Source organism: Dermacentor variabilis, chromosome 8 (assembly GCF_050947875.1).
Source record: "Dermacentor variabilis isolate Ectoservices chromosome 8, ASM5094787v1, whole genome shotgun sequence".
Lineage (NCBI taxonomy): Eukaryota > Metazoa > Arthropoda > Arachnida > Ixodida > Ixodidae > Dermacentor > Dermacentor variabilis.
Genome location: NC_134575.1, coordinates 33490370 through 33507140, shown reverse-complemented (window position 1 = coordinate 33507140; position 16771 = coordinate 33490370). Strand labels below are relative to the sequence as shown.

The 16771-nt window shown below is 43.8% G+C and overlaps 1 protein-coding gene across 1 annotated transcript; it reads right to left on the bottom strand.

The window, feature by feature from the left end:
* Positions 1 to 1640: 1640 nt before the first annotated feature.
* Positions 1641 to 16072, bottom strand: LOC142589960 (uncharacterized). Its single transcript, XM_075701710.1, has 3 exons — positions 15985 to 16072; positions 11368 to 11574; positions 1641 to 6845 (listed from the first exon to the last, which is right to left on the bottom strand). The coding sequence occupies exons 2-3, from the start codon at positions 11558 to 11560 to the stop codon at positions 5962 to 5964; spliced, it is 1077 nt and encodes a 358-aa protein (XP_075557825.1). The 5' UTR covers positions 11561 to 11574; positions 15985 to 16072; the 3' UTR covers positions 1641 to 5961.
* Positions 16073 to 16771: the final 699 nt, after the last annotated feature.

Genomic DNA, 16771 nt, shown 5'->3' with positions numbered 1-16771 from the left:
AAAATTTCTTGGACTTCAAGAAAGCCAAATCTTTAGAGCGAAATTGAGCTCGAGTAAATCAGTGGTCGGGCCACATTACTTAATATTCGCCTTCATTGTTTAGATTTGGGTTACTGAACATGTGCCCTTTGCATTATGGCGAGCAGTTGCTGAAGCAAGTCGTCGATTCACTAGCCACAAAAATTCGAGATAGACAGAGTAACAGTATGAAATGCAAGGCAAGAAACAGTCAAGAAACAGGCAATAAATGCTACATAAAGTGCCATTAAAATTTGCAAGCGCTCACCTACTCACGCATTATCTGCAAGAGGAAGCCCCACAATGGAGAAATTTTTTTTTCTTGATCTATGCACAAAACTCATTGGCAACAATAGCAACAAGCGTAAGAACCAGTTTAAACCTTTGCACCGTAAGAGAAGAAATTGGCCAAGCTGAAAGCCCGAATGCACCCCATTCACAAAGGCAAATTCAACAAAGAAGAGCAACAGCACTCAATAAAAGATAAAAGCTGCACACGACCAATCTACCGACCACAAACGCACTGCAAGGCACAAGGAAACGAGCTGCTTTAGAGTTGCACCCAAGTGTCCCCACGTGTGTGGTCTGACTTTAAAGGGACTGACAGTCAATGTTCATTGTACCCATTATTTTTTTTATTTTTTTTTAGTGCAATGGAAAACTTACCGGTCAGAATGTCTAATCAAGAAATGCTACTGTGGAAAACACCGTGGAACATCTTTTATCAAAATTTTTCAATCTGCCTTAAGGATGTAGTTCACTGGAAGCATGCTGAAAACAGTGATAGGTAAGCACAAAAGCGATTATACACCAGCAATGGTGAGAGGCAGATGACAAGTGCGGATATAGCTGCAACAAAGTACACTTTTGTTTGTCAAGTCTATATTCCTGCGATTCATGTTTTCTGATTTGTTAAATTATTTGTGCAATAATAGTCACATGTTTTCGTAGTTTCCTGTCCAATGTGCCGCAGTCTGAAGGCATGTGTGTCTGAAGGCATGCCTTCGCTTCAATTTGAGGTTTATTTCTGTACAGGTAATCTTTTTAAGTGTTTGAAGGCCATTAGGATATATTTGCAATTACAAAGTGCCTACTATAAAGCATCAACTATTTGCACACCCTTAATCAAAACAGTTAATCCTTGTATTTGTTATTTGAAAAGCATGTCCTGTGCACAATTTTGTTGGTGAGGAAATTCCTGATGAGAGACCAGCGCAACTGGAATTCACAAAGAACCTTTTCAAATTTCGAAAAACAGGATTGGCCCAATTTCTTGCCTTCTGAGCACGAACATATTATACAGTGCAGGTTTATAAGCCCAACTCAAAATGTCAAGTTGATACAAATATTTCTACAAATATATGTCATACTAGTGCTTAAGAAATCCTGGTACATTAGTTGCAATTAAATGTATGAATGAATTAGGCATGGTGGACTTGACATTCGACTCAAATCTACAATTACTCATTTATGTTACTTATAACAGCTTCTTTTTATGCTAATAATGAACTTCCAAATGTCGTCACTAAACTTCTCTTCCAGCTCCAGATACAATAAAATGCTAACATCCCTTTATTGGATGCTGTCATTCAAGTATAAAAATACCAACAACAGACAATGAATACAAACAAACACTGGTATTTATTTGATGCTCTGATGAAACAGACAGTCGAAAGTTTTAACGTAGTGAACAAGCAATTCCACTAGAAAAGCACCCACATGTAAAAAAAAAAAAAGTGAATAGAATAAGCTCCAAATATTCCAGGATGAACCACATAAACCAGAACCTAGAGCCAACAAATACTTGAATTGGTCAAACAGAACAATTTCATAGGTAACAATGAGAATACTGGGAAAAGAAAGAGAGCTCAAAAAGCAGATAATTCAGTTATCTGTAATGTAAAAATAATATAACATACAATTACATACATAGTTTGCAGGGGCATGCAAACAGTAGTTTTTGAGATAGGAAAGAACATCGATTAGTTTTCTAATAATGAAAAGCCACAATAAGACAAAATAAATTGCTGATTTTATCCACTTCATAATATCAAGATATAACTGTATTTTGAAATTTTTCTCAGCTATAAAAGCCTTTGTGTGGATCAGTTCTCATAACTCATTTCGCTCTGTAACATGTTGAGAAAAGATCTAGAGAAAACATCGCGACTCCAAAAAAGTGTTTCAGGCACCCTTTAAGAGGAAGCTTCAGCTCAGGCGCTCCCATCTAAATACATAGGAAAGAAGAAATCGTTTTTCTCGACAACTACTACACCAAACTTGATAAGGTTTGTTGCAGTTAAAGGAAATACAATCTGGTGACTGTTGGTCATAATTTTTATTTAGGCCATCAATTTCATAATAAACCTTGTTGAAAATCACAAATCTTCAGAAAATGAAACCGTCAAGTTTACAACTCTAACTCAGCAATGAAAATTATATCGAAGTTCTGTAAAATGCATCGAATAGGAAATCTAAAACAGACAAAATTGATGTAATAAGCAAGGCTTTCAAATATGCCACTAATAAGTGGCACCCTGTCAACATTTAACAGCCGAGCTCTGTCGAGTGAGGCTAGCATAGCAGGACTCTTTGAGGAACTATCAGACATTTTTGGCATATCCTCGGCCTCAGAAAGATTACAAAAGCTGGTGAGGCTTATACATTGATGAATAACGGCGATGTCCTCTGCTATAGAAGTCATCCGAGAAAAGAAGCAATACGAGGTGGGATTCCTAATCCATAGGGACATAGCAGGCAACATTGATGAATTCTACAGCATTAATGAGAGGGTACCAGTCATCATCATCGTCATCAGCCTATTTATGTCCACTGCAGGACAAAGGCCTCTCCCTGCGATCTGCAATTGCTACTGTCCTGTGCCAAACGATTCCAACTAGCACCAGCAAATTTCTTAATTTTGTCGCACCACGTAGTCTTATGCCATCCTCTACTGCGCTTTCCTTCTCTTGGTACCCATTCTGTCACCCTAATGGTCCAATGCTTATCTGATCTATGCATTACATGACCTGCCTAGTACCATTTTTTTTCCCTCTATGTCTATTAAAATATAGCCTATACCCATTTGCTCTCTGACTCAAACCGCTCTGTCTCTGTCTTTTAAATGTTATGCCTAGCATTCTTCATTCCATCGCTCTTTGTGCGGTCCTTAACTTGTTAAAGTGGACCTGGAAAAGCAATAATGGTGAAACAAGAAATGAAATTGACTTCATACATTCTGCTGATCTCATCATAGTGCAGGATGTAGAAGTGATAGGTAGGGTAAAGTGCAGTGATAATAGGTTAGTGAGGGCTAGGATTCACCTCAATTTGAAGAGAAAAAGAGCTAAATTGCTCAAGCAACAGATCGACCTAGAGGCAGTAAGGGTAAAAGCAGACAAATTCAGGCTGGTACTTGCAAACAAATATGCCGCCTTAGAACAGAGAGATGATGATGACGTAGAGCTAATGAATGAAACCGTAACTAGGTTGGCTGCATATGCAGCAATTAAAGTGGGAGGCAAGGCGCCAACGTAACTAGTAGACGAGCTCTCCCATGTAACAAAGGACCTAATAAAGAAATGACAAAAAATGAAAGTGTCCAACTCAAGAGAAAGGATAGAATTCGTGGAACTGTCAAAAGTGATCAAAAAGCGAAAATAAGAGATATTCGAAACTATAATGTGAGAAAGACTGAAGAAGTCATAAAAAATGGATGCAGCCTGAGATCGGTGAGAATGAAACTTGGCATAGGACAAACCAAGATATATGCACTGAAAGATAAGCAGGGTAATATCACCAGCAATCTTGAAGATATAGTAAAATCAGCGGAAGTATTCTATACTGACCTGTACAGTACCCAGAGGAGTCAGGATACCTCAATTAGAAACAGTAATGAACAGAATACAGGAACTCCTCCTATAGCTAGCGATGAAGTCAGAAGGGCCTTACATGACATGAAACAAGGATGAGCAGCAAGAGAAGACAGAGTAACAGTCCATTTAATCAAAGGTGGAGGCGACACAATGCTTGGAAAACTGGCGGTTCTTTATACAAAGCGTCTATCGACTGCAAGGGTCCCAGAAAACTGGAAGAATGCAAACATTATACTAATCTATAGAAAGGGAGACGTTAAAGAATTGAAAAATTATAGGCCCATTAGCTTACACCCAGTATTATACAAAATATTCATCAAAATAATCTCCAGTAGAATAAGGGCAACACTGGACTTTAGTCAACCAATGGAACAGGCAGGTTTCAGGAAGGGATATTCTATACAATGGATCACATCCGTCATGACTTTCATAGGTTACGAAAAGGCATTTGATTCAGCAGAGACACGAGCAGACAGAGGCATTACATAATCAAGGAGTACAGGAGGATTGTGTGAATATCTTGGGAAAATATCTACAAAGATTCCACAGCTGCCTTGATTCTTTACAAGAAAAGTAGAAAGAAACCTATTAAGAAAGGGGTCAGAAAGGGAAACAATCTCTCCACTGCATGCATGGATGAAGCATTCAAGCTTCATCCAACTGAAAAGGCATAAACTGGGAAGGCTTAGGATTAAGGATCGACAGCAAATACCTCGGCAACCTTCGGTTTGCCAATGACATTGTTCTATTCAGCAAGATAGCAGACGAGTTACAACAAATGATTGAGGACCTTAACAGGGAGAATGTAAAACTGGGGTGAAGATTAATAAGCAGAAGACAAAGATAATGATGAATAGATTGGCAAGGGAACAAGTGTTCAGGATCGCAAGTCAGCCTCTAGAGTCCGTGAAGGAGTATGTTTACCTAGGTGAACTAATCACAAGGAAACCTGACCATAAGAAGGAAATTCATAGAATAATAAAAATGGGTTGGATTGCATATGGAAAGCATTGTCAGCTCCTCACTGGAAGCTTGCCCTTATCATTGAAAAGGAAGGTGCACAATCGATGCATTTTACTGGTGCTGACATATGGGGCAGAGACTTACAGATTGAAAAAGAAGCTTGAGAATAAGTTGAGGACCGCGCAAAGAGCGATGGAACAAAGAATGCTAGGCATCCCATTAAGAGACAGAAAGAGAGCAGTTTGAATCAGAGAGCAAATGGGGATAGTCGATATTCTAATTCACATTAAGAGAAAAAAATGGAGCCAGGCAGGTCATGCAATGTGTTAGATAACCGTTGGACCATTAGGGTAACAGAATGGGTACCAAGAGAAGGGAAGCACCGTCTAGGATGGCAGAAGACAAAGAGGGCTGATGAAATAAATAAATTCGCAGGCGCTAGTTTGAATCGGTTGGCGCAGGACAGGGGTAATTGCCGGTCGCAGGGAGAGACCTTCAACCTGCAGTAGACGTAATATAGGCTGATGGTGATGACATTTGCAAAGTCCCCGTAAACAATGTAACAAGTTTGCGAAAGATATAAATTGATACAACAAATTTGTACGCTTTGGATGATTATCATATACAGCTTACAGAACTATGATACCTATTCCAGGTGCAGAGCTACAAATTTATAAACATCGTGCTTCAATGTTTTTTTGAAGCTGAACAATCTTTGTAAATTCTTGTTATAACATTCAGGCCTTCAACCAAAAATCTCCTTCCGGCAGTCGCCAGAATTCAGTCTTATGTCTCGGATGTAAGAAATTTCGTTATGATTGGCCCACTGGTTATCTCAGAAAAGCATTACTGTGTTTTACATGCGTATAAATAGGCAGCATCGGAGTGGGGCCCGAGCGAAAGCTTCCGCTTAGGAGCATGTGGAGACGCTTGTGCTACCTGATGCTGTTGAACACTACGTAACATGCTGCACGTATGTAGATTTTTAATTGCGACTCTAGTTCAAAGAGATTGTTGACCTACCCTACAGTATCATGGTGCTGTGCTCTTTTAAGTCTGTTCAAGTGATGAGGACCTGGAGCAGATGGTGAAACTATATGGCCAGTCACCTGTATGAATGCAGTGGTGTGTCTTCAGGGCATTCTGTAACGAAAATCTCTGAAAGCAGAGTGGGCACTGATATGGCTTCCCGCATCATGTGTCTCCTGAGGTTGGACTTGAATGAGAACCTCTGAGAGCATGAAGGGCACTGATATGGCTTCTCGCCTGTGTGGGTGCGCATATGGATTTTGATGTAACACTTGCGTGAGAAGCACTGAGAGCATGAAGGGCACTTATATGGCTTCTCGCCTGTGTGGGTGCGCACGTGGACTTCCAGGTGGTGCTTTGCCGAGAAGCTCCGAGAGCATACGGAGCACTGATATGGCTTCTCGCCTGTGTGGGTGCGCAGGTGGGCTTTCAGGTGGACCTTGAGTGAGAAGCTCTCGGAGCATGAAGGGCACTTAAATGGCTTCTCGCCTGTGTGGATGAGCAGGTGGTCATTGAGGTAGCTCTTTCGTGAGAAGCTCCGAGAGCATGAAGGACACTGATATGGCTTCTCAGCTGTGTGGCTGTGCATGTGAGCAATTAAGCGGCTTTTGAGAAAAAAGCCCCGAGAGCATGAAGTGCACCGATATGGCTTCTCACCAGTGTGGGTGATTGCATGGGCATTCAGGCTATGCTTGCGTGAGAAGCTCCGAGAACATGAAGGGCAGTGATGTGGCTTCTTGCCTGGGTGGCTGCGCAGGTGAAATTTTAACCTGTATTTGTCCGAGTACCTCCGAGGGCATGAAGGGCACTCAAACGGCTTCTTGGCAGTATGGACGCTGGCATGTGCTTCCAGAAGAAATAGTTCATCGGCCTCATAGTGACACAGGTGACATCGGTGGAGGCATCCTCGCCTTGAGTTGTCACGTTTGGCAGTGGATGGAGAAATACAGGGCCTTGACGCTGCACAAGTAAAACAAAATCACTTACGAGTTATTATGAAATGCGAAAAAAGAACACAGATGCTAAATTTAATAACAAGCTGCCTTTTTTTATTGAGATCTTCATGGTGATTTTAAGTAGGATGAAACAAGGAACTACTAATGGCCCTTTTTAATTTACTCAATATTTCTGCATTTGGAATGCTTTATGTCGCCGGTTGTGAAGTCTGCTTACAAAAAGTTTTTTTTTTCAGAAGGCTAAAAAATCACAAATGAGGGAATGTGGAGTGTTTAACTGCTGTCATGGATTCCTACGACTCTTAGAAAAGACTAAAAATGCTAGGACCAACCTTGCTCTTTTATCCTCAATGAGCACTTGAGGCCTGGAGGCCTAATTTGGCACTTGCAAAAGTTGTTGCGATTCTCTGGCACAAAAAATTTGTCTCGTATGAGACTTCATCAGCGGGTTTGCACTTGATCACACATTGAACTTTGGCAATGTTTTCATAAGTTGAGATTGCAAGGAGCTGGCTAGGAAATAACATATTTTTCCCCATATAACCCACAAACACGTACAAGCTACATCCTCTTTCAGAACAGCCCAGAAGGAAAAAAATAATGTGCATATAACATATGGAAATAACTGCATACAACCCTTAGATGTTTACCATAACTGCATCCATTTGAGGATAAACAACTTGTCCACATTGTATCTTCAGCCAGTGACTCTGCTTTGCTGTTTTCAGAGACTGGTGCTGGGCCATTAAGCATGGCTTATCGTGAGAATGTGGAGTGTGTAACTACTCTCTGGGATTCTTATCACTCTTAGAAAATGCTAAAAATCCTAGGACCAAGCTTGCTCTCTTATCCTTAATGAGCAATGTTCGTTTTTCTGCGAAACATAAGATAGGTTGCATATGCCCGTTAGTTGATAATTTGCTGAAGGATAAGCAAGTGAAGGGAAAATGCACTGTCAAACATGTGAACAGGTACATGACTTTTGCTACGCAGGTTGTGTGTGCCATTCTATTATCTTGTGGTAGCGATGTGATCACAAAGCGATGTGTGAATGTTTGACTTCGGGAGCATGAGCTCTCTCATCAAGGGGTTGCTCCACTTCACCTCCCGGAGCACTGCAAGTTGTGCGGTTGACGCCCCGAATTTAAAAAAACTAGTGTCATTTTTAAAAACGTCAGCCAATTGACAAGGGAAAACGCCGAATCTCACAATACAAAGATTAGGGACAAAGCATGTATCAGTGAACCATCTATCACTCTTCATGACAAGGAACTGCATTACCTATGTCAATTTTGATTATGCATCAGTTTGTCACAGTTGCCTCGATGCATCTCTGCATCTTGTGCATGTCATGGTTATCAAATGGCACCTACATATATGTTACACATATCTTCAATAAAATATCAGTTGAGAATCAGTGCCGTGTCGTCATTTTATAGCTTCCGTTGTCCTTGTCTTGTGTTGAGCTGTAACAAACCTTACTATAAATCCCAACCAACTGGGCCGCACTTGTCGTTTTGATCCACTTCCATATAACTGCCACCCAACTCTGTTCCAGCGTGCTCACTGAAGTATCACTGCAGGCCCCTTTACGGCCGTCGTCCCTGCTTGATCCCCTGGCCACGGACTTAATGTCCTTCGACGTGGATAACACCTACAGCATGAGGTATGTACCCTCTGCTTTCGGCCACCAGGAGCCATCTCTTCTTTGGACAGCCCTTTCGTCATGTCGACCGCCCGGATGTGTGCTCTAGTCCTAGCCATGCGAATTTCGGGTTTCCTCAACTCTTTGAGGCGCGCGTGGAGCAGGTGCCTACTAGCCCCTCCAACATGGTGTTCCCGCTCGCTGGCCCCTTTTCATCCCGATCGCAGTTGAGTACCCCATGTGCCGCATCGGAGTCACCCTGCTTGAGTGCTAGCACTAAGTCACACGCCGGCCTCTCTTTGTCTCGAGCGCCTTTCTTGGACAAATTTGCCATCGACCAGACAGAGTCGTGCGTCACTATGAGCGACGTTACAGCAGTGCAATGTACGTAGGCGCACTTGTGAGATATACGTCAACTTTCCAGCTGGGAGCGCAAAGCCCGCGAGAAGGGCAAACAGCGTCCGGTTTGAAATTTCAGCTCTTTCCGCGGCACATAGCGATGTAATACTTAGCAGACACAATCGCTAGCACACATTGTATACAAGGTGCTTGTCAGCTCAAAATGGCCACAGCTGGTGAGGGGCCCCTTAACATTTTACACTAAGTTGAAAACCCTCAATGTTCATCTGAAGCGCTACAGTTTCTGCCTTTTGATTTAAAACATCACCGGACACCGGCACTTGCATGGTGATCACTATATGGAGTACGTGGCAATACTATAGCAGTCGAAATATTCGGGCAGGCCCAGAATATAGGGTGTCCAAAAGATCGGTCCGTGATTGTATCATTATTATGCTGTGAAAAAGAACATATTCAAATTCCACTTTGTTTTATTAAACATTTCGTAAACATTTCTGCAAATCTTACGCTGCAACCGCATGCACCTGAATTACCAAGGAAGGGTTGGGCTTTGGTCAGTTGTCGCAAAATAACTAGCACAATCTTCCTGTGTCTGTCATGTAGTATACAGCGAAACAAAACAATGTTTTCTCGTTTGTAGTTGTCAAAGTGGAGAAAGGATCATCGTTCTTGTCATTATTGTGACAAACATGCCAAATTTGCAAACTCTGTCCAAGCACGCGGGCAACGATGCGTCCGAGAAGCACGATAACCACAACGAGACAGTACACGCAGTGGCGCGAGCGCTAACCAACCGCACCGCTGCAACCGACCGTCCAACGTGGTGTAGTGCAAAGGACCGCATGACGACGTTCAATGAACTTACACAGTTCCACCGCCTGGCTCGAAGGACTTTCCCACCCCCGCAACCGGGGCTGAGCCGAGCGGAGGCGGTGCTGTTCAGACAATTGCAAACTGGTTCTTTACCCACCCCAGTGTTAATGACTCATCTATACCCTAAATTATATGTGAGTGATGTGTGCCGCGTGTGCCAGCGGGAGAGGGCCACCCTGACGCACATCCTATGGGATTGCACCAAGTTCCCCAATGAGGCTTCGACAAGTACAACGATTCCGCCGCAACTCGCGGCTGTGGCGGAATGCTACGACCACGAAAGTCAAACCTGGGCCGTCCTGCAGGTCTCGGCGGCTCTTGAAAGACAAAGGCCGAGCGAAACTGACGGAACGTTGCCCCTCAGGGCGACCGACCGCGGGAGTAACACGCGCTGGAATTGAGTAGAGACCACCTGCTGAGAAGACGTCAGGGCCCGCGTCACGGCGCCATTTAGTCATGGTGTCGTTCTGCAGGCGACTACATGAAGTTGTCTCTCTCTCTCCCTCCAAACACAAGTTAATACTGCTAGAGGTGCAAATAAAATGTCAGGGCTTTACAAGTGCATTTGAAAACAATGTGATAAAATGGTTGGAAGTGCAAAGCAAGATTGTGGCAGTGCGTCGTTCCATTTCTGTGAATAGAATGTAAAACAGAGCAAATGTCGATTTTCACTGGAGGCTTTGTTGTGCAAAAGGCTACCCTGTTGACAGTCAACTTGAACACACTGTGATAGAATTCTTTTGTGAGCACCGTGCACAAGTTCTCCTGATGACGGCAGATTCAATTCATGGCAAAGGCACTTGAATTGCTCACTAGTGCCCCATTTCTCAGAGGGAAGAGGCTTCCGTTTTCACATCAGCAAAGGTTGATAGCACATTTTAACAAAACTGCTGAGGAAGAATAACTATCCACTGGGACAAACTGGTGGTCCAAAAGAGAGAGAGGTCCCAACGGCCACTGCAGTCTGTAAACACGGCACAGAAAACCTGAAGCTGTTATCGACGGGAGAGGACCAAAACCAACGTATAGCCAGCGTTCATCTCAAGACTTGTACAGGTCGCCTGAAGTGATTGCTTGCATGCACCTTGGGTGCCAGTCCTTGCCAGTCCAGCTTAGTCATCACCAATGATGTGCTGGAGGATGTCATGACCAAAACCTGTCCCAGGACAAGAATCCTTACATTTCCCGAGCAGTATTTGCCTCCCTCAATGAATGAGCATATTGACAAGACAAGGTATGTTTTATAGTTGACTGCATTAAATAAATTTGTTTGAATTTTACTCACATCAAACCCAGAGGTAAGCTTACATTCTGCATTGATCTATATTCATGTTCTTACACTCATACACCGATCTATACATAACTAAGAGACTCACTGGGTGTAAGGTTATCATAAAGCGATGTAAGGGCTACAACAACACCAGGTCAAGATGGCTCTGCATTAAGCCCTGCAATCTAAGGTGCTTCAATGTACTCAGCAGAGCATTATTTTTGCATTTTGCCTCAATAAGTATACAGACAAGAATAAAAAACCTGCTAATTTGTCCTCAGCAGCACGTCACACACACTTGAGCAAGTCGTGCCAAGCTAGGCAGACTTGGCCATTTACCACACAAGCAAGCGAATGTAAGTGCCGGTCACTGCCTACCTGAGCTGGAGCTTAACTGTTCCACAGCCTCCGTAGTCTGCACGCTCCTAGACTCCCTCCCTGGTTTCAACGAGCAGCCGACAGACTTGTCAGCCACAGGCAAGCTGCACTGCATGCCAACATCGACATGACCAACGACCTTTGAAGGGGTGTGGCATGCCATTTTGGCAGTGATACTTTCAGCTAGGCTCATTGCATTTGTGAGGCCTGCAAAAAACAAGTGGGGCGATTGCAGTCCTGTTACAGCATCAGACCAAAAGGTATAGAATAAATACAGGGGAACTTCGCAATGCATAGCCGAGGAACACAAAATAACCCTTCCGGTTCAGTATTCCTAAAGGGCTACTAAGGACAATCCACATTGAATACTCGAAAGCAGGGCAACCTCTTTCTTGTGGAAGGCTTACGACAGAAGAACATATTTGAGACACTTTTTCATCTCATGCATTTTAAAGCTATTGGTGTAGTCTAACTAATGAAAAGTTATTGCAACATCCTAGGGTCATTGCCATCAGCCTATTTAATGTCAACTTTAGGTTCTCCAGTCACCCCATGTCTTGCGCCAGATGATACCATCCCGTGCTAGTAAATTTTCTATTTCCTCACACTAGCTGTCTGCTGTCCACGATTGCACGTCAGTTCCGTTGGCACCAATTCAGTAACCCCTATAGGCCGTCGGTTACCTGCCCTACACATTACATTGCTTGTCCAAAGTTCATTTTTAATGCAACAGCGGTCTTTAAGAACTTTACCCACTTAGCGGTAGGTCTGTACGTATGTATTTATGACTACACATACCCTCTTTCCTGCCAACTTGGGTCGGTGTGTAGTCTATGGTCAAATGGGTAGAGCATTTGGTTGCCGCCTGTCCCTGGGAACTGGGTTCAAAACTAACTGCCGGACCAACTTCGGTCGCTGAGCATGTAACAATGGGTATGTGCTGCTATTCAACAAACTTCTTTGATTCTGGGTTGGGTCACTGGGTATGCGGCACTCAGTATGTGCTATTGTTCAATGACCCTGAGCAGCCTCTCCCAGTGATCTCCAATTACCCCTGTCTTGTCATCCACATTTACCCTGACTTTGTCTAGGTTGGCTGGCCTGTTTCCTCTTAACTAATTTGGTCTTTCTCTCTTCAAATTGAGGACAATCCTATACCTATCTAAACTATGATCACTGCTATTTACCCTACCTCACACTTCTACAAATTGCACTATGCTAGGGTTGGCACAGAGTATGAAATCTATTTCATTTCCTGTGTCCCCATTACGACTTTTCCAGGTCGACTTCCTGTTATTTCCCTTCCAGAAGAAGGTGTTCAGTGTTCATAACTCAAAGGCAATTTTTTTTCCATGAAGTCTGCCACATCTCTCATCTTCTAATTCTAGAGTTCATGACATAATTGCCAGTCACTTGTTCCCCCACCCAATATTCCTTCACTTTTGCATTAAGGGGCCCCTCGAGGTCTGGCCATCTTGAGCTGACAAGCGCAGTGCATACAATGTGCGCTTATAATCAAGGATGCTAAAATTACATCGCTACACACCGCGGAAAGACCTCACATTTCAAACTAAACACCGTTTGCCCTTTTCCTCATGGGCCTGTGCCCCAACATGAGGGGATGACTTATATCAGCAAAAGTGCCTACACCCGCCACGGTTGCTCAGTGGCTATGGTGTTAGGCTGCTGAGCACGAGGTCGCGGGATCGAATCCCAGCCACGGCGGCCGCATTTCGATGGGGGCGAAGACACCCGTGTACTTATATTTAGGTGCACGTTAAAGAACCCCAGGTGGTCGAAATTTCCGGAGTCCTCCACTACGGCGTGCCTCATAATCAGAAAATGGTTTTGGCATTTAAACCCCCCCCCCCCCCCCCAAAAAAAAAGAGTGCCTACGTACATGTGTATGCTGTGGTGTTGCTCATAGTGACACTTCAAGAATTATTCAAGGCAACATGTGTTATTTGTGTAATTTATTGTTTCAAGAGACGAATTAAAGTTCAGTGAAATAATATAACATGTAGCCCGAATGTCCGCAGTGCTTTTGTTTTACTTTGCACCACCGCAAGAGAGATGTACAGTCGAACCCACTTATAACTATACCGGTTTTAACAATATATCGGTTATAACAATGAAAAGCTGCTGCACCATAAGCTTTTGTAAGTTTTCTATGGGGAAGCAGCAGAAGCTTGATGTGGGCGAGTTGGTTTTGCATACTTGAAGAAAAGAGCGCTACGAAGATGCGGACTAAAAGAGGAACATGTACGGCGGACAAGGCGCTACTTCCAACTAAATGTTTTTTTGAAGAAACAGGCTTTTAAATAGATAGAACCTAGAATGGCCCATCGTGACATCCCGACCTCCCTATCTCATTAGAAATGCTCTCTTCGGTAAGCGTCACTGAAGGGCAGCTAATTCGCATGCTCTCGGCCTTTGCAACGTAGAAAGCTTCTAATATCTCCCGTTCTAGCCTATCTCTAGACCGTGCCAGAAACCTGGTGTCACGAAGATACGGGCGGCAATTGTGATGTTTACAGTGTTCTGCCAGATGGCCCCCCGCATTGTTATTTATGGCCCAATTGTGCTCACGGGCCCTTTCATTAAGACACCGTCCGGTTTGGCCGACATAAACCTGTTGGCAACTTGGGGGTATCTCATATACGACATTACTTTTGCAAGCCGTGTACTGCGCTGCATGTTTCTTAACGCATGGTTCGGGTTTTGCCTTTGTCAGCATAGGGAATATCTTGTCCAACTTACACGGTGCACTGAAGAGAAGATCAACACTGTGCCTCTGCGCCACCTTCTTAAGGACACCCTGTGCCAATATGGAATCACATGTACTCTCTTCCTATCAAATGGCTTTTTTGTGTTAGTGCCCTCTCTTGCCTGTTTGATATTTTGAAGAAGCTTATCACAGACACTAGAGATCAAGAGTGAAGTGAAACCGGCTAGGCGTAGCCTTGAAACCTGGTTATTGAAACTGCTTTCTACTTTGTGATTGCAAGACTTATTTAGAGCTTCTATTAGACAAGTCATTGCAACTCCTCTTTTTACTAGCTTGGAGTGCGCAGTGTCGTATGAAATTAGCTGCTTGTTCACCCTCGGCTGGTATTCAAAACAGACATGCGTGTTCATTAGAGTGAGATTGAGGTCCAGAAAGCGAATGCTGTTATCACAAGGCCTTTTGCACGTTAAGTTTAGAGCCTCCGACACATGTCTAAATGTGTTAATTATAGATTCTACAGTGTCATCTAGCCTAGACCCTGGAACCTCGTTAACGACCACCAGGTAGTCATCGACATACCTCATTATAGAAGGAGCACATGACTGATTCAGAATGCTATTTACACACTTGTCAAAGGTGCTGAGAAAGATGTCTGAAAGAATAGGAGCGAGCGATGATCCAATGCAAATACCCTTGCGTTGTACATACGGTTGGTTGTTGAAACTAACGACAGTGGAATGAAGATAAAAGCTCAACAGTTATAGAAACTGGCCACTATTCACTCCGGTTGCACAACTGAAGCTAACTTCACCAAAGTCTTCGATTTTGTTCCTAATGGCGCTGAGCACTCCGTCACGAGGCCTGACTGCCCATTTAGGGCTATTGTCTCAGAGAAGAAGACATGGCAGATGCAAGTAGGGCACTACCTGAAGCGCCATTTATGCCAGTTACCCCTAGATGACCCTTTCCTTGTGCAGAGCTCTAGAGAAGTCATGCTGACTTTAGAACATGGAACTTGGAGCCAATGTGTACGCGTTTTCACAGGACGTTGAAGACCTGTATTATGCGATTCCTCATGAGCTATTCGCTGGACACAAATTTTCTGGATTCTTCTAGTTTCTTTTGTGATGGCATCAGGCACCAAGGGCACTACAGTATTATAAGAGTTCTGGCCTAGACAATTTTATATGCGCATTTAATGCATTGTGGGAACTTCCAACAGATAACTGGCCAGCCTTCATGGCCTAAATCTGAAGATGCCTTGCCACCTGTATAGCACAACAGTGATAGGGTGTCACGCATCACTCAAACAACATTTAATTCAACCTTCCTTTATTGTAGCAGCTCAAGTATTAGAAGCATCAGCATGCCTAGAGCAAATGGATATACCTGCCAGATTCTGAACTGAGCCAACCAGCAGCAATCAGCACTTGCAGCTAATTGTTGTCAACGGTGCAAAGATTGGCTAGATCTTGACGGGCACAATTAACATCAGCAGAAGCTGTAACGACAGCAGTGGCAAAGTAAAACAAATTGGACAAATGACGGTACAAACATGCAGGGATGTCTGCCTTGAGCACTTCATCGCGTGACTGCCACAAAGTACATGTGCTCCTCACGCAACCAGGAAAAATGTTCTTTTAGCTGTAAACATCCCGAGTGTGTAGAGTTCGTCCGCGTAGCTCGTAACAGATGTCCTAAAAACAGCAGACAGACTACCTGTGTAATATACCGTATTAGTGTTATTACAATGTCGACCACAGATGCAAAGTTACGCGCATGACATACTGTTACAAGGCGGGAGGCATCAATTTAGAGGGCTCGGCACTAAAGCACTGGATGGAGGGAGGCCGCCAGAGCAAAAACAAAGTCCTCCTCTTCCCCCGCACCTTTTCTCCTTCGTGTGTACAAACGTGCTGCTACAACAGCGACAGCAGCAGGGAAGCGAGTTTGTTTACCTGCTCGCCCATCACAGCATGACAGCTCACTCATAGAATAAATTCTCGTGTACTAGAGTATCATCAGTAGGTCGATGCGGAGGCCCATGCAATGCGCGCGCGTGAAGCAGATAATCCGGAAAATATTTGCGGCCGCGACGTGGCGCCACAGAACACCTATGGCGACAATCTGGAACAAACTGGATGGGGAAGCCGCACTAAACTACATCGGAAAAATAACAGCCGAATCTTTCCAAGGCAATTACGAGGTTGTATTTGAAGAAAAAAAGAGTCTGACAGAGACCCAGGTGGAAAAGGAGCTGGTGCTGACAAATTTCAACTGGAAGAAAGCCAAAGTGAAAATTCCTAAGCGCACAGGCACAGGGCTAGACGAGCTCGCTCCCGTTAGGCTTATTAATGAATTAGGACCAAAATGTAAGGACTGGCCCTCCGAGAACGACGCTAATCCAAAGTCACAATATGCCGGCATTCCCAAGGGGCAAAAGGGTGTAATTTGCTTACACACTCTTAAAACGGCTGCAACCTTTGGGGTATGTATTTGTCCCACAACAATAATCGTCGTCTGCCTTGCTGGCGTTTCCCTTCTTGAAAACTCGGCTCTGGCTACTTTCCTGTCGAGAATGCTGCGTCACACTGATAACGCGCATGCCGTTCGTGACTGGGAAGTACCTAGCTCGCAGCGTTAAAGAAAGGAAACGCGGGAAAGACGGATGACGAT